The sequence below is a fragment of the Spermophilus citellus genome (genome assembly GCF_964194105.1).
Source record: "Spermophilus citellus genome assembly, chromosome: 16".
Classification (NCBI taxonomy): Eukaryota; Metazoa; Chordata; class Mammalia; order Rodentia; family Sciuridae; genus Spermophilus; species Spermophilus citellus.
The window spans coordinates 13059986-13082371 of record NC_138196.1 but is presented as its reverse complement, the minus strand read 5'-3'; the positions used below and the strand labels follow the sequence as shown (position 1 = coordinate 13082371).

The following is a 22386-nucleotide window of genomic DNA, read 5'->3' as shown; positions in this document are numbered from 1 at the left end:
TGTCTGGAACCACAGAGGAGTAAAACAATTTATATTTAAATGGCATAGCAAAACAACACCCCCTCCACTCATTCTCATTCAAGTTCTGGGGGAGAAAGTAAAAATTATGGTAGTGTTAATTGCTATTCTCTTGACTGTAAGCCTTGCATTGAGACATAGGATGTCTGCATGGAAACATTCCAGATAATTTGTGGGGTCTCCCAGTTGACTAGGTGGAAGTTGGGGAGTATTTCTAGTACCCATACAATTTTCTGCAAGCTTCAGGAAGCTGTGGCTGATAGCTGGTCCTATCCATAGTACCTTGTTGCTCAAAGTCCTTGGTAACACTGAGGATGAGGACTGATGATAAAGAGGGGCTGCTATGGTCAGGCATCCAGGCCAAGGCCTACACAGCCAGGGGAGGGGTGAGGACTAAGGCTGGCCTGTGGCTAACCCCTGCTTCCCTCCTACCGCCTAGTGGGGCTGCTAATTCCTGCAGATGGGTTCCACGCCCTTGGAGGGCCAGACAAGGCCCTCTGCTGGGGTCGCAGAGACCATGCACTCGCCCAGACATCCTAGCTGGGGGCATGCTGCTCGGAAGGAATTAATGCAAAAACTCCCCTGGTTTGCTTAGCTTCTGTTCCTTTCTCCTCTTTCTGGCTGCAGCCATTTAGGCACGCTCAGTGGCCAGGGAGCAAAGGAGCAGAGGGCCGGAAGGCGGCAGAAGCCTCAAGCAGCTCTGACCTCTGGCATCTTCCCAAGCCCCAGAGCGAAACATCTGTCCTCAGAAATACCCAGGCAGAGGGGAATAGCGCGCGCTAACCCATTCCAAGGCACCCAGTAGCTTTTCTTCCTGGAAACAGCAACTCCTCTCTGGTCTAGCGCCCCGGAGACTGAACACTAGTTCTAACCCCGGTGGAGGTGCCTTCGCACCCCCATATCTGGTCCCAGTGCTACTCAGCAGTACCACCCAGTCTCTGCTGCTGCGCCCAAGTGCCCCACAGCGCCATCTAGGGACTGGGTGGCACCTTCCATACTCTGGGGCAGCCCCACCCCCGGCTTTGCACGGCTAGAACTACCCCCTCCAGTTCTCCCAGCAGCCCGACCCTCTCCGCTTTGACCACCCTTAGCGCCCAAGCCGATCCCCTTTGGCTCCCCAGGGGAGCACCGGCAGCAGGAGCGGCTCAGCCGGGGCACGCAGTGGCGTCCCAGCCCCAGGCCGCAGAGCTGGGGCACAGGGACTGAGGGCAGGCGCGTCCGGCGGGCGAGGGGAAGCGGGCGATGGCAGCGGCGGGCGTCCGCGGGAGATGAGGCGGCGGCGGCGGCGGCGGGCGGCGCGAGGAGCCCTTGTGATTGGCACAGCCCGAGCAGGAGGAGGAGGCGAGGGGAGGGCGGAGGAGGAGGAGGAGGAAGGGGACGAGCGCGGCGGCGGCGGAGGCGAGGAGCCGTGCCTTCCACCTCTCCAGCTCTGGCAGGACGGGGGCGGCCGCCGCGGGCCCGGGGCGGGGACAGCACGCAGCCTCGCGGTACGCACCCCCGCCCGGCAGCGGCCGCGACACCCGGGGTGAGCGGGAAAGCGGCGGCGGCGGCGGGGGAAGGATGCAGGGGAAGAAGCCGGGAGGCTCGTCGGGCGGCGGCCGAAGCGGCGAGCTGCAGGGGGACGAGGCGCAGAGGAATAAGAAGAAGAAAAAGAAGGTGTCCTGCTTCTCCAACATCAAGATCTTCCTGGTGTCCGAGTGCGCCCTGATGCTGGCGCAGGGCACGGTGGGCGCCTACCTGGTGAGTCCCCTTGCCAACTCCTCCGCGGACTCCTTCTCCAGCCCGGATCTCGGGCTACCCCTTGGCAAGAGGAGGTGGCCGCCCGGGCGTCGGGGCAGGCGGGTGTGACCTCGGCCCGGCGCGGAGGTTGGTGAGTGGTGCAGAGGCGGCCGCAGGGGGAGCTGCCGGCCGGGGCTGCCGAGCGAGCCGGGAGCGGGCGGGACCGTGGATGCCGGCAGCAGCTAGAGCGCCCAGAGGGGCAGGGGGTGTCGGGGTGGAGAGGCGGCGGGCAGGTGGGCGTTTCCCTACCCCCTTGAAAGTGGAGCCAGATGGTGAGTTCAGGAGCCTCTCTAGAGAAGAAGGCATCGCGGTTTTCAGGTGACCTGCACATGGCAAGAAAAGCCAGTTGGCATCCTGCGTCCTCTACTCTTCCTTACATCACCTGGAAGAACAAATCCATTATGCATCATTTTCTCCGGGCTGTTTCTGCATCCGCCAATTACGGGGGGGGGGGGGAGATTTAACAGCTTAGAGTAAAAGGCGCCCAAGTGTAGCCCTGATCTGAGTCTAAGCTATAGGGGGAATATTCCCACCGTATTCCAATAGCCATCTTTCAGCGTCTGGGATAAAGTTACAGTACCTGGAGAACAGCTGTGAGTTTGTATAGTTCCTGCTACCCACTCTTAAAGCTAAATTACCCACCGTGGTTTCTTCCCAACAAGGGGTTACGTTATTGTACACATTATATATCTGTTTTATTTGCCTCTCTAAAGGGGATACTAATGCTCAAAGGGCCCGTGGGTCCCTAACATCTCAGAGGAAACAGCTTGTAATGACTCAGCACTGTCAAGTAGGTACTTTGTTGTTGTCTCCTGCCCCGCTCAGGTGGTCCCAACTGGAGTTCCAGAAAGTGCACTCTTAGACTTGTCGTATCCAAACAGTAGAAGATTTTTCAGAGTATATAGTGTTAAATCATTACTTGGGTATTGACCTGAAATGGAATCAAATGTCATAGACTTTGAGTGTTGGCAAGTTTGATGGAGATAGAATCCGACAAGATTTTGACTGTTGAATAACCACATCCAGAGATAGAACCATACTGGGTCCTGATGTTATCATTAATCCCTCATTCCTGGCCTTGGGTTAAAGTTAATAAGAGCCAGACACTGGGTGCCTTATAGCATTCATAAACAATCTCCTAAGCCCCCCCTGCTGTAAAGGAGACACTAAAGTAGAACTTGGTCTCTGGTGTTGGGTAAAGTCATTTATGTGGTTATGAGGTGGGGGAGGCTACAAACTCAGCTCTATTCCTGGGGCAACAATTTCAGGGCTTTTGAAAATCTAATGCATATCTGTTGACCCTTCTGAGATGAAAGATGTTTAAATCCCTCTCTGTGTCATGCGCAGCTGTAACTGGTATGCTTTGAGTGAATCCTGGAGCCAACAGTGCATTTCATTTTCTGTTTTATAAAATGCAATCATTTTTGTCAGTAGTTATAATACATAGTTGCAGACGGTACCTGTGGATTTTGGAGGTAGGGAATAACAGTGTTTTGGGGGATCAGTTTATCTGAGCTTCTGTAGGGGGCTGTGTGTGGAGGGGGGGTGAGGGGTGCTGGGGATTGAACCTAGGACCTCACACATGCTCGGTTAGTACTTTCATCTATGAGCTGTGCAACCAGCCCGAGGCACATGTATTATTAAGATGCAAATGTGCATCAGTACAATATATGTGGATCAATACTGTAGCATATATGCAGAGTCCATTGTACCTAACCAGGTCTGTGTGTAAAAGGAGGTAAAATTAGTATATCAACAGCTGCCTCCAGTTTTAACAGTTTGCCTTAAACCAACATTGCTCAACAGAGTGCCTTATTTGTATGTGGCAAAACAACACCAACAGAACTTTTCATCCCTGGAGTGATGAAAGCATGGGCATATTATTATTATTTTTGCAATGCTCTAAGGGTTTTAGAAGGAAGTGATGTGGGGTGTCAGCCAGATGAATGGCTTAGCTCCATTAGAAAGTTGAGAAAGCAGGGTGCTCCTGCAGTGGAGGACTTCTTGAAGCCAGTCTGGCCCCATGAGATGGGAGGTTGACTTGAATCACAGAACAGGGGGTTGACAGGCCAAGGAGGAATTCAGTCCACCTGGTGGCGGCATCCTGGCACTTCTTGGCTGATGGAAAGCCTGATTGGATGGGGTAATGTAACAGGAGTCAACAGGTGCTCTGCAGAAAGCATACGGAGGCCTAGAAGAGGACAGGCCTAGGAAATTGAATTTATTTTGATCACTAGGACTGGGGCATAAGGTTCTCAGGACTGTGCTTTGCCTGACTGCCCTTGACTTTCTGTGGCCATCTGAACCTCATGAAAATAAATAGGGGCTTGCCAGGGTTGATTGCATCAGCTTGCTATGGGCCTTGTTCTTCTGGGCTACTTCAGAGTTCTCTCTGCATCTGTAATTTGGGAGGCAAACCAAAAAAAAAAAAAAAAGTATGTTGTTCCTTCAGCCATAGGAGACCTCTTTCTGGATAATTGGAGAATAAGCTAGTGCAGGATGTTTGCAGGAGAAGCAGATTTTTTTCTTTGTAACGGATCATGGTTTCCTGGGAAACCTAAGATGCAGTGTCTATAGGTGACCACACTGGCAGGGTCCATAGGCATGATGTATGTATATGTGGTCTTTACACTGGGAATCAGCTTTCCCTTCTGATTTTCACATATCTGGTGAAGGGCTTGCCAGAGGACATGGCCAATTGTGCTTAATTTCAAAGAGGAGGGTGATTGCAAATGTGAGTCCAGTGCATTATTTCCTATTTGATTCTAAAAGTCAACGCAGCTATCTTATTTTTTCTTCTCAGGTGTCTTTTTTAAAAAAATAACATTGGGAAGTTTCATTTCATTTCTCCCTTTTTCCCTTTTTCTTCTGAATAGATAATTTCCCAGTGTTCTCAGTGTGTCCTCAATGCCACTGATATAGGCTTCCCATCTGTAAAACTGAAGTAGGTAGTTGCCTGGGATTGAGAAACAACTTAGAAAAGCAGGACTTGTGTGTGTTTGTTTCCCTTGAAAACCCACCTAGAGGGAAACTTAGGCAGAACTGTACATGAGAAAGCCAGCAATTGTTAGGCTAGACTGCAGACCTGCAACTTTTTGCCAGAGGTCAGGGCCTTCCAGGGCAGTGCAGAAGGACATTGATCTTGATCTCAGGGATGATATGGATAAGGTGCTATAGACAATGTAAACCCAGTGCAACCTGGATCAGCTGTGTATTTTGAAATCTGTTGCAATTGCAGATGTCTTAATTAGAAATCATGCTTCACATAAGCCAACAGTTAGAAGGATGTTCTAACATAGTTAAACTGCCTGGCTGGCCATGAAATAATTTTTTTCAAAGTAAGGAATAGAAGCCCATTCAATTTGATATGTCATTGTGCACAGAACAGAGAATGCAATGTGATTTTTTTTTTTGAGTACCAGGGATTGAACTCAAGGGCTCTTGGCTACTGAACCACATCCCCAGCCCTATTTTGTATTTTATTTAGAGACAGAGTCTCAGTAAATTGTTCAGTGCCTTGCTTTTGCTGAGGCTGGCTTTGAACTTGTGATCCTCCTGCCTCAGCCTCCCCAGCTTGTGAGATTACAGGCACTACTGTGCTCAGCTGCAGTGTGGTTTTCTTGTACTTGTGTTTTTGCTTTGTGTGCTCCAGTCTGACCTATTTGCAGGATGTAACATCTGTATGAGTCTTGGACTGTTTGGAGGAGGTGCAGGCATATGGGAACTTCATGGAGAGAAAGTAATTTTGTGTGCAGTTTATCTGTGCTTTGTAGGGACCCACTGAGATGTTTCAAGTCATTCACGGAGGGTAGCCTTGCATGGAGAGGGTGTGTATGTTATCAAATTACTGAGAACTAGAGGAGATAAGGATGTGTACAGGAAATTAAAACTGCTGACACCTCTGGGCAGTTACAACTGAGCCTCGCATACAGATGCTTTTGAATTTCTTCAGGATGAAAACTGAAAAAAAGGCCAGTCTAGTCTTTTGGGTGGGGCACCCAGGCAGCTCCTATGAACTGGGGGTGGGTATTTCCCTATTGAGAGTCATGCAAAAGTATGCCTGAGGTTGTGGTGACAAAGTAATGACATAGATGACTGAGTGTGGTAAACGGATCTCCATCTCACCACTTTATAGTCACTTATTTTTAGGCCTGAGAACATTCAGTGGGCTTGCAATTAAGGGGTGAGGTGAAACTGCTGGATTTGTTATTTTTTTTTTCTCTTCTTTCTAAAGAAGCATCATTTTGAAGATAGGTTTTTGCATATCGAGCCCAGAGGCAGACAGCTGAGAGACATTTTTAAAGGCCTTGTCAAATTAGTATGATGACTAAGGTAACTGTATTTTACTTAATGAAATTATTTTATACACTTATGGTTACTTGAAGTGACAAATTCGCTGCCATTTGCATAATTACTATATAGCCCTGGGTAGTAAGAAGTAAAATTACTCTGATTTTTTTTCTTTCTTACAGCTTGGTTTAGACTGTTTAGCTAATAATCATTAAGGGAAAATATGTATTTCTGAAAATTCCCTTCAACTAACTTTGTGTACATTCCCTTGTTTCTTGGGGGTTTTCACTTGTGTGTTTAACAATTGAAACTGAATTAGTTGTAAAGGGGGAGATATCTTTCCTGAATGTTGTTAACTCTTCCATTTCAGCATTAGATACTTTATAGAAAGGTCAAGCAAGGAGCCTGTGCACAGTGGTGTGCCCTTGCTAATCAGTTGCTCAGTATCTACTGCTCCTCGTACCTGCTGCAGGAATGGCCTTACTCAAGGTCACGCTGTGTGGGTTTCCTCTTGCACAGAGTACCCGGGGAACCGCCAGGCAAGGGCAGCTCTAGCAGGAATGTCTTTTGAGTAATTTTACTTATCTAATAGCAAACTTGGAGGTGCTGCTTTGTCAGGGACTGGGAAGGAGTCAAAGCAGTGTCACAAGAGCCACGTGGAGGTAGGTGCATTTCATGTGCAAGTGGAGGAGAATCAAACTCCATACTTGCTGTATGATAGAAGCCATACTTCCAGCTCCATGAACACATTTAACTTGCATACATGTCACCACCTGTGTCATTGAATAAGCATGTTCCTATGAAGTAAAGCCCTTGTACTTTCTTCGCTTCTCCCTTGCATATCTATTCATGTTCTGCACATTGCTATGTGCGTTGTATATATTTACACCTTATTCAGGCCCAGAGTTGCATACACTGATTATGGTATGCAATACTTTTTGAAGGTGTGAAGGGACATTTCAGTGGTAATGTTGATTGTAAAATTTACACATGGATTTAGAATCTGGTCTCCCTTGAGACCAGTTGGATGTATTTTATTGCTTCTGGGAAATGCCTTTGGTCATCTGTAGGCCAGGAAGATAGTCCCTTGCTCTTTTTATTTTTGTTTTATATTTCTATTTTTGTACCTACAAAATAGATACTAAGCAGGAAGAAAAGTAGAACCATTGACTTTGATTCATAAGATAAGTGCATTTGATGTGGTTCAAAGACACTTCTATTTTATGTAATCTATGTATTCATGTCTTAGTGTGAAAATTATTCTTCAGTGATTAAAACTCCAAGTTAAAATTTTAAAACCCCAAGGTGAAAAATGGCAAGCGTCTATGACAACAGTGGCTTGTTGAATGAGTGTCAACAGATCTGGGATTCATTCCTATGTCCTTACCAGCTCTGTGACCTTAGGCTGGTCACTTAACTTTTCTGTGCCTCACTTTTTTCATTTTAGAACTAAGATTATAACAGTGATACTGTGATGATTCACTGAGTAAGTACACATGCTTGGAATACCTTCTGGCACATACTGAATATCCTATAAATTCTAGCTATTATTCTTAATAATACGGCCATACCTACTCACCACAAACATCAAAATGACAGGACCCAATTGATGAGAAATAAAATTATTTCAACCAAGCATTGCTTTTGGTTTAGTGAATTGCCCAGTCAAGTAGCTTCCTAATCTTGTCTTGGGAGATTAAAAAGTTTTTAGAATCCAGAAATAAGGTAAGCACCAGTTGCTAATTCTCTTTATTCCCTTATTAGGAATGCAGCAATCTATTTCATCTTAAAGATGGTAAGACAAGTGCAGTGGGTGAGGAGCCCCCTATAGCAATGGTTATTATTGTTGATTCTTTACAGTTGGTGGTACTTGAAGGTGAATAGATCAGGGACTGGCACACATGGCTGGGAGGAGCAGGTGTGCTGACAGCAGACTTGCTTTGGGAAGTCCTCGATATTATCACTCTAGGCTGAGGCTGAAGGCAGGTGGTAAGCAGCTGAGGGTGAAAAAGAATATCAGACATAGATTCACGAGATCTCCTTGGCTCTCCAACTTATCTGCTCCTGGTGACTTGACTTACCTGAGCCTCAGTATCCTCCTCTGAAAAAATGGGGATAGAGATAGAGCTTACGTTTTAAGTGGTTGAAAGGTTTAAGTAAATGGGCACGTGATAGAGTACTTCCCATGGAGTGCAGTATTCAACAGTTGCTTTAACAGCAATGACATAGTACCAACAGGAGTCCCTCTCTGGGACCTGAGGATTTGGGATGTTTGTGTGTGGCCTGGGTTTCTGTTTAGCGAGTTGGCGATCTGGGGAGCTTGCTCCGCTACTTATGTGGAGATTAGGCTGAATGGCTACTTGGGGGGAGCCTGAGGTGTTGGGAGGGGGAGGACCAAGGGACATATGCTGTGGACATATGCTGCCCCCCAGGCAGCCTTGTTTCAGACACACGACCTCAGCTCAGCCCTCGTTGCCCTGGAGGGCTCCTGTCTGGCACTCATCCACTGCCTTCACCTGGAGTCCCCTTGCAAGCACATTTGTGAGCATCTTCCCCGTCTCGGTCAGGTCATTTTTTGTTTCTCAAAAGTAGAGCAGAGGAGCTCTTGATACAGTCTGTTTCTATCCTGTGGTGTTATCCCTTGGGCTTATGGCTCATGGCGATTGTTAAGGTCACAGCTTCTGCACACCACCACTGTCCCTCCATCTGTAGTTTTATTTTTTTTTTATTTTATATATATATATATATATATATATATATAAATGAAATTGTAGATGGACACAATACCTTTCATTTATTTATTTATTTCTATGTGGTGCTGAAGATCAAACCCAGTGCCTCACACGTGGCAGGCAAGCGCTCTACCACTGAGCTACAGCCCCAGACCCTGTCTGTGGTTTTAGAAGCAGCCTTCTTGCCCCCAGTCTGGTAGAACCCATCCTTGGGAAGAAAGAGGATGAACTGGACTCGTGGAGAATCAGGTTGCAGTAGATAGATATCAGGTGAGTTTTAGATTCCCATTCAGATGCCACAGGTTTCTTGAGAAAGCATGTACCTCCGGAGGACCCCAGCGGTCCCCAACCCTGCTGACTCCATGGTGATATCACTGAGGAAGGAACCCAGTCTAAAGCACCGGGTCTTGCACAGCTCTAGCTGTGGAGGGAGCCAGCCCCGGAGCCTTCTGCTGGGCTTTCCAGTGACAGCACAGAGAGCAGAAGCATTCCCTGGGCTCTGGGCAGGTTCTCGGCAGTTGGCCACTCCTGACTTCTTTATTTCAGTTCTTCTTTGTGGCTTTGAGTTGAACCCCTCTGTAAATGGAAGCCTAGAGGCTCACATCTTTATAGAAGCAGCGTAACCAGCCCAGCTGTTTTCTCAAGTGGTGGGACATCCTTCTTCAAACTCAGAATAGCTGTCTCACCATCTAGGATATAGAAGTTGGTGAATAGAATTTTCGTGGACTTCAACAAACGTCACATCATTCCTCCCCAGTGAAGGCATATTGAATATATTTAAAAGCAAAAGGCAGCGGGAGCTGACTGGACCCCTTTCTTAATGGGACGGACAGGTGTGAGTCCACCTTCCCCCTTTGCCTCCAAGGCTTCTTCCATAAGTGCCTGCCATTCCTCTTCAGTTCTCTGCCAGCCTGTGATCTCCCAGGTGGCATTTTATGTTACCTGGTAAAGGACTCAGAGGTAGTAGTGATTGTAATTATGAATCTTGTTTTCTTATCATTGTTTTTTGTTAAAATCTTTGCCATGAACCCTTTGAAAACCCTGGGAATAAGCTACGACCACAAAACCATTCAAGTGGGAAGTAGTGTCATTGTCATGTCCCTAGGGTGTGGCAGAAGGACGAAGACCCAGGAGCTCATCCTTGTGCCATCACATCAGATCCATCAAAACTCTGGAACATGCCTTCATGTGTATCAGTCCATCCATCCATCCAAGCAAACTTTGATTCTCCAGATGATAACCCAGCTATCCAGGTAGCCTTTGACATTCTTATTTTTTTAGTGGTGGTTACCAGACATTGAACTTAGGGGTACTCAACCACAGAACCACATCCCCAGCCCTATTTTGTATTTTATTTAGAGACAGAGTCTCAGTGAATTGCTAAGTACCTCGCTTTTGCTGAGGCTGGCTCTGAACTCGCGATCCTCCTGCCTCAGCCTCCTGAGCTGCTGGGATTACAGGCATGCACCATCAGGCCCAGTTTGATACTCTGCTTTGATAGGTCTAAAGTGAGCTGTGGTTTTCAGCATATAGCCCTGGGGAAAGAATAAAAGAGCTGGCAAGCTACTCCCTATATCACTGCACAAACAGCTACAGGAACTCCAGGAAGGAGGAAATGATTATCGTTATGCTGCCTTCTGCACCTGTGAGGTTGGTGTACGGGAGAACATAGTCATGATGGTGTTTCTCAATTAAAGACTATTGTACAGTAGTCACAGGGAATGATATTGTCTTTTCCCCTTTTGGAAAAGGCTTATGTAAAATAGGCTTCTCTAATTGTTGGATTTTTGCGATCTCCCATCTTCTGCTGATGAGAATGAGAAATTACCACCTTGAATACAAGCAAGTTGGGATTGGAAAGCTGCCCTTGACTGATTATATAAGCTTTAAAATACTGTACCTGAAATCTTATATTTACTCTACTAAGAATTTTCTTAATGAAGATGAAAATTTCTAAGCAGCATGGACCCATATGTTTTTCTTATGTAAGATTCAATTATTGTGATCCAACCTATAAAATAAAGAGTGATGCTGATTAGTTAATCTCCTGGTTGGCTTTTTGGGTCAGAGCATTGTTTGAAGTAGGTCCCACAGAGTCACCGATAGCTATTCCCCTGGAACAGGGTTGGCCACAGCTTCAGCACCAGCTCTCTGCCTCTCAGGGTTGCACAGGCTCCTTCTGGGCTTGGGGTTACTCTGGCTCCCATGTTACAGAGTCCAGGCCACTCTTAAAAGTCATCTTCAGATATTGGTCATTAAATTTAGCGGTATGTCTGCAAGTACAACCACCTTTGATTATGATAGATTCTCTGCTTTTGACCATTTCATTTCCCAACCACTGCTGTGCTGACACTTAATCTTCTATGTCTGTGGGACACATTGGCCCCCTGGTCTCACCTGCATGTGCTCAGTGTGGCACATTGCCCTGTCCTCTTCACAAAGCTATACAAGTGGAAGTTCCATGCACACTACTCAAGCGAGTTTGATTTCCACCCTCCTCCTTAAATGTAGGCAAGGAACCTGTTGTTTTGAACAGGGTAAGAAATGGGGGTGGAGCCCTTAAAGAGAGCTAGCTGTGTAAAGATAGATATAAAAGAGTTTCAGACAAGCCTCTCCTGTCCTTTTGCACAAAATTTAGGGCAAGACTCCTGATCTGTTATATGGCTTGTTCTGTTGCCTCCCCAGTGCCGGTAAATACTTATGTGGGTTGGGAGTTTTAACATGCCAGCAACACAATTTCTCAGCCAGCCAAAGAGAGGATATCTTTCGGAAACAAACAAACAACACCTCCCCCCATCCCCCATAAATTATAACCTTCCCTTTACCTTTGCCAAGCCCTGGAGATGCATATAAATAGATTAAAACATCAGCAAGCAACTTTGCAGCTTTGCATCTTTCAGTTGATGGGAGCAGGTGGGCAGCTTTGCCTTGCTTCGTTGGGGCTGGGAGTGGTACTTGGAGCCAACAGCCTTTGAGCTAAATCTAAGTGCAGTCTCTTTCATTCCAGAGATGCACAGGTGGAACCGATTTTCCCATAGACTTGTTATCTCTGTGTCCCAAGCTTGTCCTTATTCTGGTATTGGGAGATATGTCTTGGGCCTTTTTTAAAAATAGTTTTTTAAAAATTAATTTCCATGGATGTACATGATGGTGAGATTCACTGTGGTATAATCATGTATGTACGGAAAGTTATGTCAAATTAGTTCCACTCTTTCCTTTTTCAGTCCCCTTCCCTTTCCTTCATTCCCTCTGGTCTACTCCACTGGCCTTTTAATCTCATCTCCCCTTATCCTCAGGGAAACATTTGAACTTTGGACCTTTCATTTTTGGGGGATTAGTTTATTAGCATGTTAGTCTCCAGATCCATCCATTTACCAACAAATGTCATAAAGTCATTCTTCTTTATGGCTGGGGAATATTCCATTGTGTATATATACCACATTTTCTTTATCCATTCGTCTATTGAAGGGCACTTAGCTATTGTGAATTGTGCTGCTATAAACATTGATGTGGCTGCATCACTGTAGTATGCTGATTTTAAGCCTTTGGAAATATACCAAGGAGTGGGATAGCTAGATCATATGGTGGTTCCATTCCTAGTTTTTTGAGGAATTTCCATACTGCTTTCCATAGTGGTTGTACCAGTTTGCAGTCCCACAAACAATATATGAGTGTACCCTTTTCTCCACATCTTCACCCTCTATGGAGGTTTTTCATTCCTGGATTCAACCAATCTCCAAACAAAATATTTGAAAAACGAATTGCAACTGTATTGAACTTGTACAGACTTTTTAATTTTCTTGTTATTATTTCCTAGACAATAATGTATAACTATTTACACTGCAGTAAGCAAGTAATCTAGAGATGATTTTAAATGTATGAGAAAATGTATTAAGGTTATATGCAAATACTATACTTTTTTTTGGTGGTACTAGTGATCAAACTCAGGCTGCTTGCATACTTCTGTGTCTTTTTTTTTATTGATTGTTCAAAACATTACACAGCTCATGATATATCATCTTTCATACATTTGACTCAATTGGGTTTTGAACTCCCATTTTTACCCCAAATAACTTCTGTGTCTTTTTATATTAGGGATTATAACATCTGCAGATTTTGGTATCAGATGGGGATGCTAGAACCAATCCTTTAGGGATATTGAAGGATGAAAGTTTAACATTGTAAAATATCTGCATTTGTTGCTTTCATTTTAGGCAAAATCAGGGCACAGAATTAACACTTACCCAAATGTGTTGCATCACCCTCCAGAGCCAGCCTACATTAGCTGGCAGGTGTGAGCAGGTAAGCAGTCAGGAAATGGAGATAGTGGTGTTTTAATTTCAGAAATAATGATTATAAACATACATAAATAAATACAGATTGTGCATCCCTGATTCAAAAGTTCAAATCTGAAAACTTCCAAAATCTGAAATCTTGTATATGTCAATATGACACCAAGAGTGGAAAGTTCCGCAACTGCTCACGTGTATGACAGGTTACAGGATGCTGGCACACAAAAAGTACTGTATGAAATGACCTTCAGATTGTGTGCATAAGGTGTCAATGAAAGAAATGAATTTTGTGTTTAGACTTTGAGTCCCATTCTCTGTGTATTATGTATGCTCCAAAGCATCTAAAAAAAATCCCAAATCTGAAAATACCGCTTGTCCTAAGCACTTTGGATAAAGGATATTCAACCTGTATTGTTCTGATGGATGCTGAAAACATCGTTATTACTCTCACTGTCTTTTAAAAAATAGACTTCATATTTTATAATAGGCACCATAGGCTATCCTTTAATCTAGTGAACAGATAAAAGAAAAACATGTTTGTATTTATTTGCCTTTTGACACTTTGGAGTTAATTAGGGAAAGCATTTGTTTTTAAAAACAGAAACAGCAATTAAAAATAACTCAAGGGCATGTTGCACCTCAGGCTATCATCAAGACTCTTCAGTATGACAAGTGAAACATTTTAGATCCCCAAAGAGGAGCAGGACTGTGCTTGCCTTGAGGTGTGTTTGTTACCTTTGTGGCTACTTTTCCTTTTGTGCCAAGTAAACCAAACTGTGGTGGTCACAGGTGGTGGGCCCAGTTCTATCACCTCCTGGTTGTTCATTTATTCTCTTCTGGGACCCCTCTGCTGGCCCCTGACCCCCTCAGCATCATGCTTCACCAACCCTGGGGGGATGGCACTGTCAGATGGGTGGGGATTGGGGAGGATACTGGTCATGCCAGGTAGACCTGTTGTACCAGGCTTCTACCATGGGCTGTATCAGTTTCTGTCCCAGTTCTTTTCTCTGCTCCCCTGTCCTTATTCCCTGGGCATAGCAGCTATGTTTGTGGCTTTCTGCAGGTCTTCAGGATCCAGGTGCATCTTTTACCATGACTGCCTGTTCATTTTTGCCTATCTGGACTGGAGCTGAGTTCTGTTGTGCTTTATGTGGGAGAAGTGGGGGAGCAGAAATGAACTCCATATTTTATTTAAACCTTTCCTTTTGTAGAGTTTATAGGACAATAGGGTCCTTCTGTAACATTTTTAGTGCCTCAGATGTTGGATCAAAATTAGGTTATATATTCTCACATATATCTACATTCATATGCATATCTAAATCTGTATCTATACATTAAAGAAAAAAGAATTTATAGCTTATCTGTTATAGTTTGGATGTGAAGTGTCCCCCAAAAGCTCACATGTGAGACAGTGCAAGAAGGCTCAGAAGATAAATGATTGGGTTTTGAGAGTCTTAACCCAATCAGTGAATTAATCCCCTGATAGGGATTAACTAAGTGGTTACTGAAAAGTTGGGGTGTAGCTGGAAGATGTGGGAATTGGGGTGTGGCTTTGGGTATATATTTGTATCTGGCAAGTAGAGTTTCTCTTTCTGACCATCACGTAAACCGCTCCCCTCTGCCACACTCTTCCACGGTGATATTCAGCCTCACCTGAATCCTGAGGAAAGGTGCTGGCCTTCTATGGACTGAGACCTCTGAAACCAGGAACCTTAAATAAACCTTTCCTCCTCTACAGTTGTTCTGGTCGAATCCTTTAGTCACAGCAGCGAAAAACCTGACTAAAACTTATCCTTTGATGAAGAGGTGGAAGTGGACCTGGGGATGGGAGGGTGGATGAGTATAGATGGGATTCTCTGGGCCCTTTTGAAGGAAAGAGCCAGGTATATTAGTTTCCTAGAGCTGCTGTAATAAATTCCCACAAATTGGGTGGCTTTAAAACGGCAGATTTATTTTCTCACTGCCCTGGAGGCTGGAAGTTGAAAGCAATGTATCTCTGGCTCATGTTTCTTCCACGACCTTGAGTAGAATCCTTCCCTGCCTATTCCCAGCTCCCGATGGTGACCAGTGGCCCTCCGTGTCCTTGGCTTGAACCTGTGTCAGGGTGATCTCTGCCTGTTGTCATATGGCCTTTCCTCCTGTGTTTCTCTCAGAAGGGCACCAGTCATATTGGGCTAGGGCTTGCTCGAATACCTTCGTTTTAACTTGCTTACATCTTCTGAGACCATGTTTCCAAATAAGGTCATGTTCACAGGTTCCAGGAGTTAGGACTTCAGTGTATCTTTTTCTAAGGGGTAAGAGTAGCACACTTCAGCATATAATTCCAGCAGGAAGAAAGAAAACAAGCGAAGGACCCTTAACTGGTCTGAGGGTACAAAGAAGACTAAGGCAAACTCTCAGTCCCTCTTAAGGGTTTTGGGCTATGGGTAAGAGAGTTCTTCAGCCAGGAAGCTTGGCCTTTGAAGAAATGCTGTCCCGTGACAACTCTTGTTTTCTTTCTATAAAAAATGTAACCATGCTTCTCTGGGGTGGAGGTGTCTGGGCCATGGGGTGACCCTGTTTGAATTGAGTAGCTCTGAACCTTTCCTTTCTTCTTTGTGGAGCTAGCTGAATGTAGGGTTTCCCCTTCATCATCAGACTAAGGAAAATACATATAAAAATGCTAGACATATCTGTGGGTAAGCCTTCTGACTATGTGTATTTACTCTTTGTGGATATGTGTATGTACATGAGTTCTTGCAGGGTTCCTTAGCAGAAGCTACATTTGATAAAATTTCTAGTGGCCTTTGTGTCCTCCCTGAAGCCCTGTCCAATTCAGTGAGATCAAAAGAGACGATCACTGATTTGTGCCAGCCAGTCTCAGATTTGGCCAGGTATGCATTGCAGAAATGCTGTCCCATGACAATCCTTGTTTTCTTTCTATAAAAACATGTAACCACGCTTCCATTGTATTAGGACCAGATATCTGCATTCTAATTTCGTGCATCTTTGTATTTTTAGGGGAAGGGTAGGAGTGGTATGATGCTCAGACTTTCTCAGCATAGACTCCTTTAAAAAAAAAATTGTTAGCTTCGTCTCTGCCAAACTCATTAACTTTGACAAGTTCCTTAAGTGCTGCGAGCATACAGTTGAATACGGCCTGTGCTTGGCCCTCATGGAGTTTATGTATCCTAATGGGGAAGGCGTCATGTTTATAAGGGTTTTCATTAATGATTCATTCATTAGAATATTTTAGGTCCTGGGCAAGGCAGGGGATGAGCCCTCTTGGAGCCTTGCATCTGGGTCAGCTTTTACCCAGGACAGTGTGGTGTCTAATAATAGATGCAAAATGTTGGGCTCAAGTGGGAGGTACTGTTGGAGATGGGCCTGGTGAATGGGGGGGGATGTTTATGGTTAAAGATGTGAGATAATTTTCTCAACAATGCTTGGGGTAGATCCAAGATGTCAGGAGTAGGGCTGGTAAGATGCTGGGGACAGCCCCCAGAGATGGGTGGGGGTGGGAAGATGACAGTGAAGAAGGTTTGGGCTGGGAACTCAGGGCCATAGCCACACAGTGGCATGTCAGAGCTGGCATTCTGGAGTCTCTCCTCCAGTTAGCAGCGCGGGGGCTGTTGGCACCTGTCTTGGCAATGCTTCTATCTCTCCAGCTCCCAGCTTTGAAGTGGTGTGGTAAAATGCTGCTGGAAGTCGGCCCGGAGAAGATAGCTCTATCCAGGGCATGCTCAGACCCACAGCCATGACTTCAGTGTGTGGCGTGGCCAAGAGGCTGAACGAAGGCCTCCAACAGTCCTGGAACAGGGTGCTCACCAGGAGGAGGGGGAATTCTACGATTCCTTGTATAGACTCCTGGCCTCAAGGACATGATGACACCTCTGCATATAAAAATGCATTGAACCACTCTTTTGAATTATCTACACATTAGATTTCTGCAAGATGAGCTAAAATTAGGAAAGGCCCTATTGCATTTGTCTGTTTTTTTTTTTTTTTAACACTTTAGCTTGGCCCTGAATGTATCAGTTCTGGATAGCTTTAAAGCTGGTTATAGAACAAACTGTGTTCACACAGAGGAAATGTCTCTCAAACAAAAAGTGGGCGTGCAGTTTACAGTTTAAAAATTGGAAGGAGGCCATTCAAACTTCCCCTCCTGTTCTCCTTGAAAACTTGGCAAACTGGCTGAGAGGGGGGTACTCCTCCTTGGAATGTATAGTCCTTAGGACCAGAAAGAGAAGCTGGCCTGCAAGCAGAGCTGACAGACTATTGGGTAATCTAGGAACTGGAGGCTGGGAGGAGGTTTCTTAAGGTGGTTTTCCATCAGCTCTAGGCCTGTGTAGCAGGGTGTCTTAATCTTACTATAATAAAATACCTGAGGTTGGATAATTTATAAGGTAAAGAGGCTTACTTGGCTTGTGATTCTGGCAGCCATAAAGTCCAAATAGCATGGTATCAGCATTTGGTGAAGGTCTCCATGGTTGCATAATAGGGTAAAGAAGGGGAGAGGACACATCCACATGCAAAAGAACCAAGTACATGGGATGACTTTGCTTATGACTAGTTCTCACAGGAACTCACCTAGTCCTGTGATAGCTGCATTAATCCCCTTTGAGCACGGGCCTCATGATCCCGTCCCTTCTCACTAGGCCCCTACTTCTTATAGGTCCCACTACCTTTGAATACCAGCACATTGGGGACCAGATTTCAACAAATGAATCTTTGGGGAACAAATTCCATTTGAGCCAAGTAAAGAGCACATGGAGTGAGACCAGGAAGCATTCCCCTCATCCACAGGCCGGGAGCCCACAAGCATCAAGTGTGTATCGTATGGACATGTGGCTTGGCTCCCCATTGACCTGAACTTCAAGTTCATGCTCGCGGCTTCCTTCCTTAACATAAAGATGTTACTGTTTTCATATCACAAAGGAATGTATGTATTGTTGACAATTTGAAAAATACAGATGAGTATTGAAAGATGATTAAAAATAGCCCATCATCCCAAGAACCTGGCATCAAATGTCAACATTTTGGCCTGTGTCCTTTCAGTCTTTCTGTTGACTGCATTTATATACTTCTAGGACCAGAGTGGGGAACATATAGACTTTGAGGCCTTAGAAGTTCATGCCTGCTGTTATTAGTTATGTGTGGCTTCTGGACAAATTATAGTTTCCCTCTTTAATTTTCAATTTCCTCCTCTCTAAGATCGGAATGATTTATACTTACTTCAGGTGATTTTATGAATACTAAATGAGATAAGCCATCCAAAATACCTATTAGCCCAGGCCTCTCAGCAGCATGTGTTGCTATTGTGGTTTTTAAAAATATAATAATAAAATTGGATCTCAGTACACAGTCTATTTAGGAACCTATTCGTTCTCCGAGACCATTATGAATATTTTCCTGTGCCATCAAGATATTTTCTGGTCATGGTTTCAAGGAAAACTGACCATATTGTTTTTAATAAACATAACACATATTCATTATGGAATAATATGCAGGTGAAAAATATTTTAAGAAATTCCATATCCTCCATTCAGAAATAATCATGAGCCATACTGGGGTTTTGAGGCTTGGTAAGTAGTCACTGTTTCTTCTCTGCCCTTAACGTAACCTTTTCCTGATTAAGAATCAGTTGGGGCTGGGTGTGGTGGTATATGCCTATAATCTTAGTGGCTTGGGAGACTGAGGCAGGAGGATCGTGAGTTCAAAGCCAGCCTCAGCAAAAGTGATGCTCTTAGCAATTCAGTAAAACACTATCTCTAAATACAATACTAAAAGATAGCAAAAATAGGGCTGGGGATGTGCTCAATGGTCAAGAGCCCCAGACTTCAATCCTGAGTACAAAAAAAAAAAATTGTATGGAGAAGTTTGGAGTTTGTATTGGAAAACTCAGTTTGCACTTTGCTCACAGAATAAAACTCAGAACTGTAGGTCCTTAGTCCCTGCAGGTGTGCACCTGCTCAGGTAAACTTACCTTCCGGAGGAGCAGAGAATATGCACACCAGGGGACTGTTTACCGGAGAGGACAGAAAGTCAGGGCAAGCCTTCCTTCTCCCTTACAGTGCTACCTCTTGGGAGAGTTGCCAGGAGGACCCGATCGAGGAACTCAGAAATGCACATGCCTTTTCTAGAAGGTTCCTCTAGTGTGGCTCAAGGTATGAACTTGGGGAAGAAGAAGGGATAGGTCCCCCTTGTCATTACTGTTAGGAGTGCAGATGTCCCTTGTCTGCAGTGGAGTCACACTGGATAAACCCATGCTAGGTTGAAAATATCTTAAGTCAACAATGCATTTAAGGATAACTTCTCTTGCGTCATTGCTCACCCTGTGGGAATTCTGTTTCTTTTCACACTTGAATAAATCTTACTCTTACACTCAAAAAACAAAAATGCATTTAATACACTTAACCCACCGGCACCTCACATGTACTCAGAACACTTACCTGAGCCTACAGTCGGGCAGAATTGTCTAACACAAAGCGTACTTTGTAAAGTATTGAATATTTCATGTACTTTACTTAATATTGTACTGAAAGTGAAAAAACAGGGTGGTTGCATAGTTGTACCTTCATATCATCATGAGGTTGAAAAATCAAGTGGAACCCTTGAAAGTTGGGGACCAGGTGTATTTCATTTTGGAGTTCTTTTTAGTCTCACGAATGGAACAATGGTTGGCTGGTTAGATATAATTTTTAAGGTATATATTCTTGATTGGGCTTGGTGATGTATACCTGTAATCCCAGCTACTCAGGAGGCTAAGGCAGGAGGATCATAAATTCAAGGCTAGCCTCAGCAACATAGTGAGACTCTGTCTCAAAACAAGAAAAAAAAGGGGGGGGGATTAGAAAAAATGGAGTACAGGGAATGTAGCTCAGTGGTAAATGGCAGAGTGCCCCTGAGTTCATTCCCTAGTACTGGGGGGGAAAATTAGAAAACTTCCTTCAAAAAGAGTTAAAATTACTATCTTCGGCCCTTGGATGTTGCTATGGATTTTTTTTTCTGCCTTTATGGATTATTTGCCTATACATTAGATGCCTGAAGAATCCTTTTCAAATATTTGATCTCTAAGTTAATCCCAATATATATTACTGCTGTATGATATATGCCATAGTTTTGGAATGTGATATATTCTTTCAATGATCAATTTTTTTATTTTAGAATTTTCTTCTGTTGTCTCTTGGAACACTTTCTGGGTTCCCTGCTTTAAGGACACCGATTTTCTATATCTTGGAAAGTCTATGAACTCCATTGTGTCACTTTTGCTTTTATTACTTTGATCCTTTGTTTTTTTTTTAATCTATATTCATGTTTGATTTTAGGTTTCCCCTGGTCAGTAAATTGATTTTAAGTCATTTTTCTTTAGTTCTCTGTGGATTGTCTTTCATGAGTTCATTTTCTAATGTTGAAGTGAGTTCCCAATTTCTTTCCTTCAGGTCTGCACACTTCTTATTTTAAATGTTGCCTTTGAGTTCTCCATGGATTGAACACATATTCTTATTCAATTTGGTGGCTCAGAGATCTGTTGGGAGGAATCTTTCCCTTCTTGATTTATGTTTTCTTTTCAACAGGGATCTTTGACTTTGATGCAGTATTGTTTTCTTGTTTTTTTCTCTAGGAGTTTTTGTTTGTGGATGCTCTTGTCTTGCTGTTGAATCACTTTATTCTTGCTCCAAGTAGTCAGCGAGGATCTTTGTTGTTTTAGGTGTGTGTGAGTTTTGACTTGAAGGCTTATTGTTTTTTTTCCTCCTTTATGACAAAGCTGGTGTTTCCTTTCTGTGTGCACCTTCTGTAGCCTGAGAGTGCCCGGGGCTGGTTAAGCTGCTGTAGGCGGGGTGCTGGGTGCTGGGTGCTGGGTAGCCTTGACTAGGAGTAGTGGCTTTTGCTTCTGGGATCTTGTAAAGGTCCTGTGAAGTGGGCTTGGCCTTCCTAAGTGTGGACACAGGCTGTGTACCCTCCAGCAGTGTTCTCTGCTCTCCAGTCAGCCCTGGGCTAAACCATGTGGTTCTAGAGCCTTCGCTTCCTTCCAGCAGGGGTAGTCAGCAAGGTGGTCCCTGGTGTCCTTGTCTCCCCAGAGGGTGTATGAAAGAAGAAGGGATATATGTGTTTCCCCTGTGTTTGGTGATGTTAATGAAAACCTTCAGGATTTTAGTTTTTCATTCACTGTTCTATCTTCTTTAGGCTGGATGTGGGGCTATGAGCCTTGGCACACTGTGCCACCAGTCTGCCTTTACCTCCCTGGGTAGGCATTTTTCTTTTTTTCTTTTTTTTTTTTTGTACTGGGTGTTGAACCCAGGTCCTTGTGCATGCTAGGCAAGCGCTCTACCATGAGCTTCATTCCCACCCTGGTGGGCATTTTTAAAACTTTATGACATTGGGCTGTACACATTTTCTTCTCCTTTACCTTCTTCTTGCTGGTAATTATTTTGTTTCTGCTTTAAACATTTTCTTTATATCAAAGAAGACATTTGGCATTTGTTTTTTAAGGATTGGCTAGCTTCACTTAGCATTATCTGCTCTAATGCCATCCATTTCCCTGCAAAATCCATGATTTTGTCATTTTTTAGTGCTGCATAATACTCCATTGTGTATAAATGCCACAGTTTTTTAATCCATTCATCTATTGAAGGGCATCTAGGTTGATTCCAAAGTCTAGCTATTGTGAATTGTGCTGCTATGATCATTGATGTGGCAATATCCCTATAGTATGCTCTTTTAAGGTCTTCAGGGAATAGTCTGAGAAGGGCAATAGCTGGGTCAAATGGTGGTTCCATTCCCAGCTTTCCCAGGATTCTCCATACTGCTTTCCAAATTGGTTGCACCAATTTGCAGTTCCACCAGCAATGTACAAGTGTACCTTTTTCCCCACATCCTCGCCAGCACTTATTGTTACTTGACTTCATAATGGCTGCCAATCTTACTGGAGTGAGATGGTATCTTAGGGTGGTTTTGATTTGCATTTCTCTGACTGCTAGAGATGGTGAGCATTTTTTCATGTACTTGTTGATTGATTGTATGTCCTCCTCTGAGAAGTGTCTGTTCAGGTCCTTGGCCCATTTGTTGATTGGGTTATTTGTTATCTTATTGTTTAATTTTTTGAGTTCTTTGTATACTCTGGAAATTAGGGCTGTATCTGAAGTGTGAGGAGTAAAAATTTGTTCCCAGGATGTAGGCTCCCTATTTACCTCTCTTATTGTTTCTCTTGCTGAGAAAAAACTTTTTAGTTTAAGTAAGTCCCATTTGTTTATTCTTGTTATTAACTCTTGGGCTACAGGCGTCCTATTAAGGAA

General features: G+C 44.2%; 1 protein-coding gene across 1 annotated transcript in view; it reads left to right on the top strand.

Moving 5' to 3' along the window:
• Positions 1 to 1035: 1035 nt before the first annotated feature.
• The window catches only part of LOC308635118 (solute carrier organic anion transporter family member 3A1-like), a 301014-nt gene continuing 279663 nt past the window's right edge, over positions 1036 to 22386 (top strand). Inside the window, 1 exon segment of the mRNA XM_081269364.1 lies at positions 1036 to 1758. Coding sequence (XP_081125490.1) covers positions 1579 to 1758 — 180 coding nt within the window. The 5' untranslated portion in view covers positions 1036 to 1578.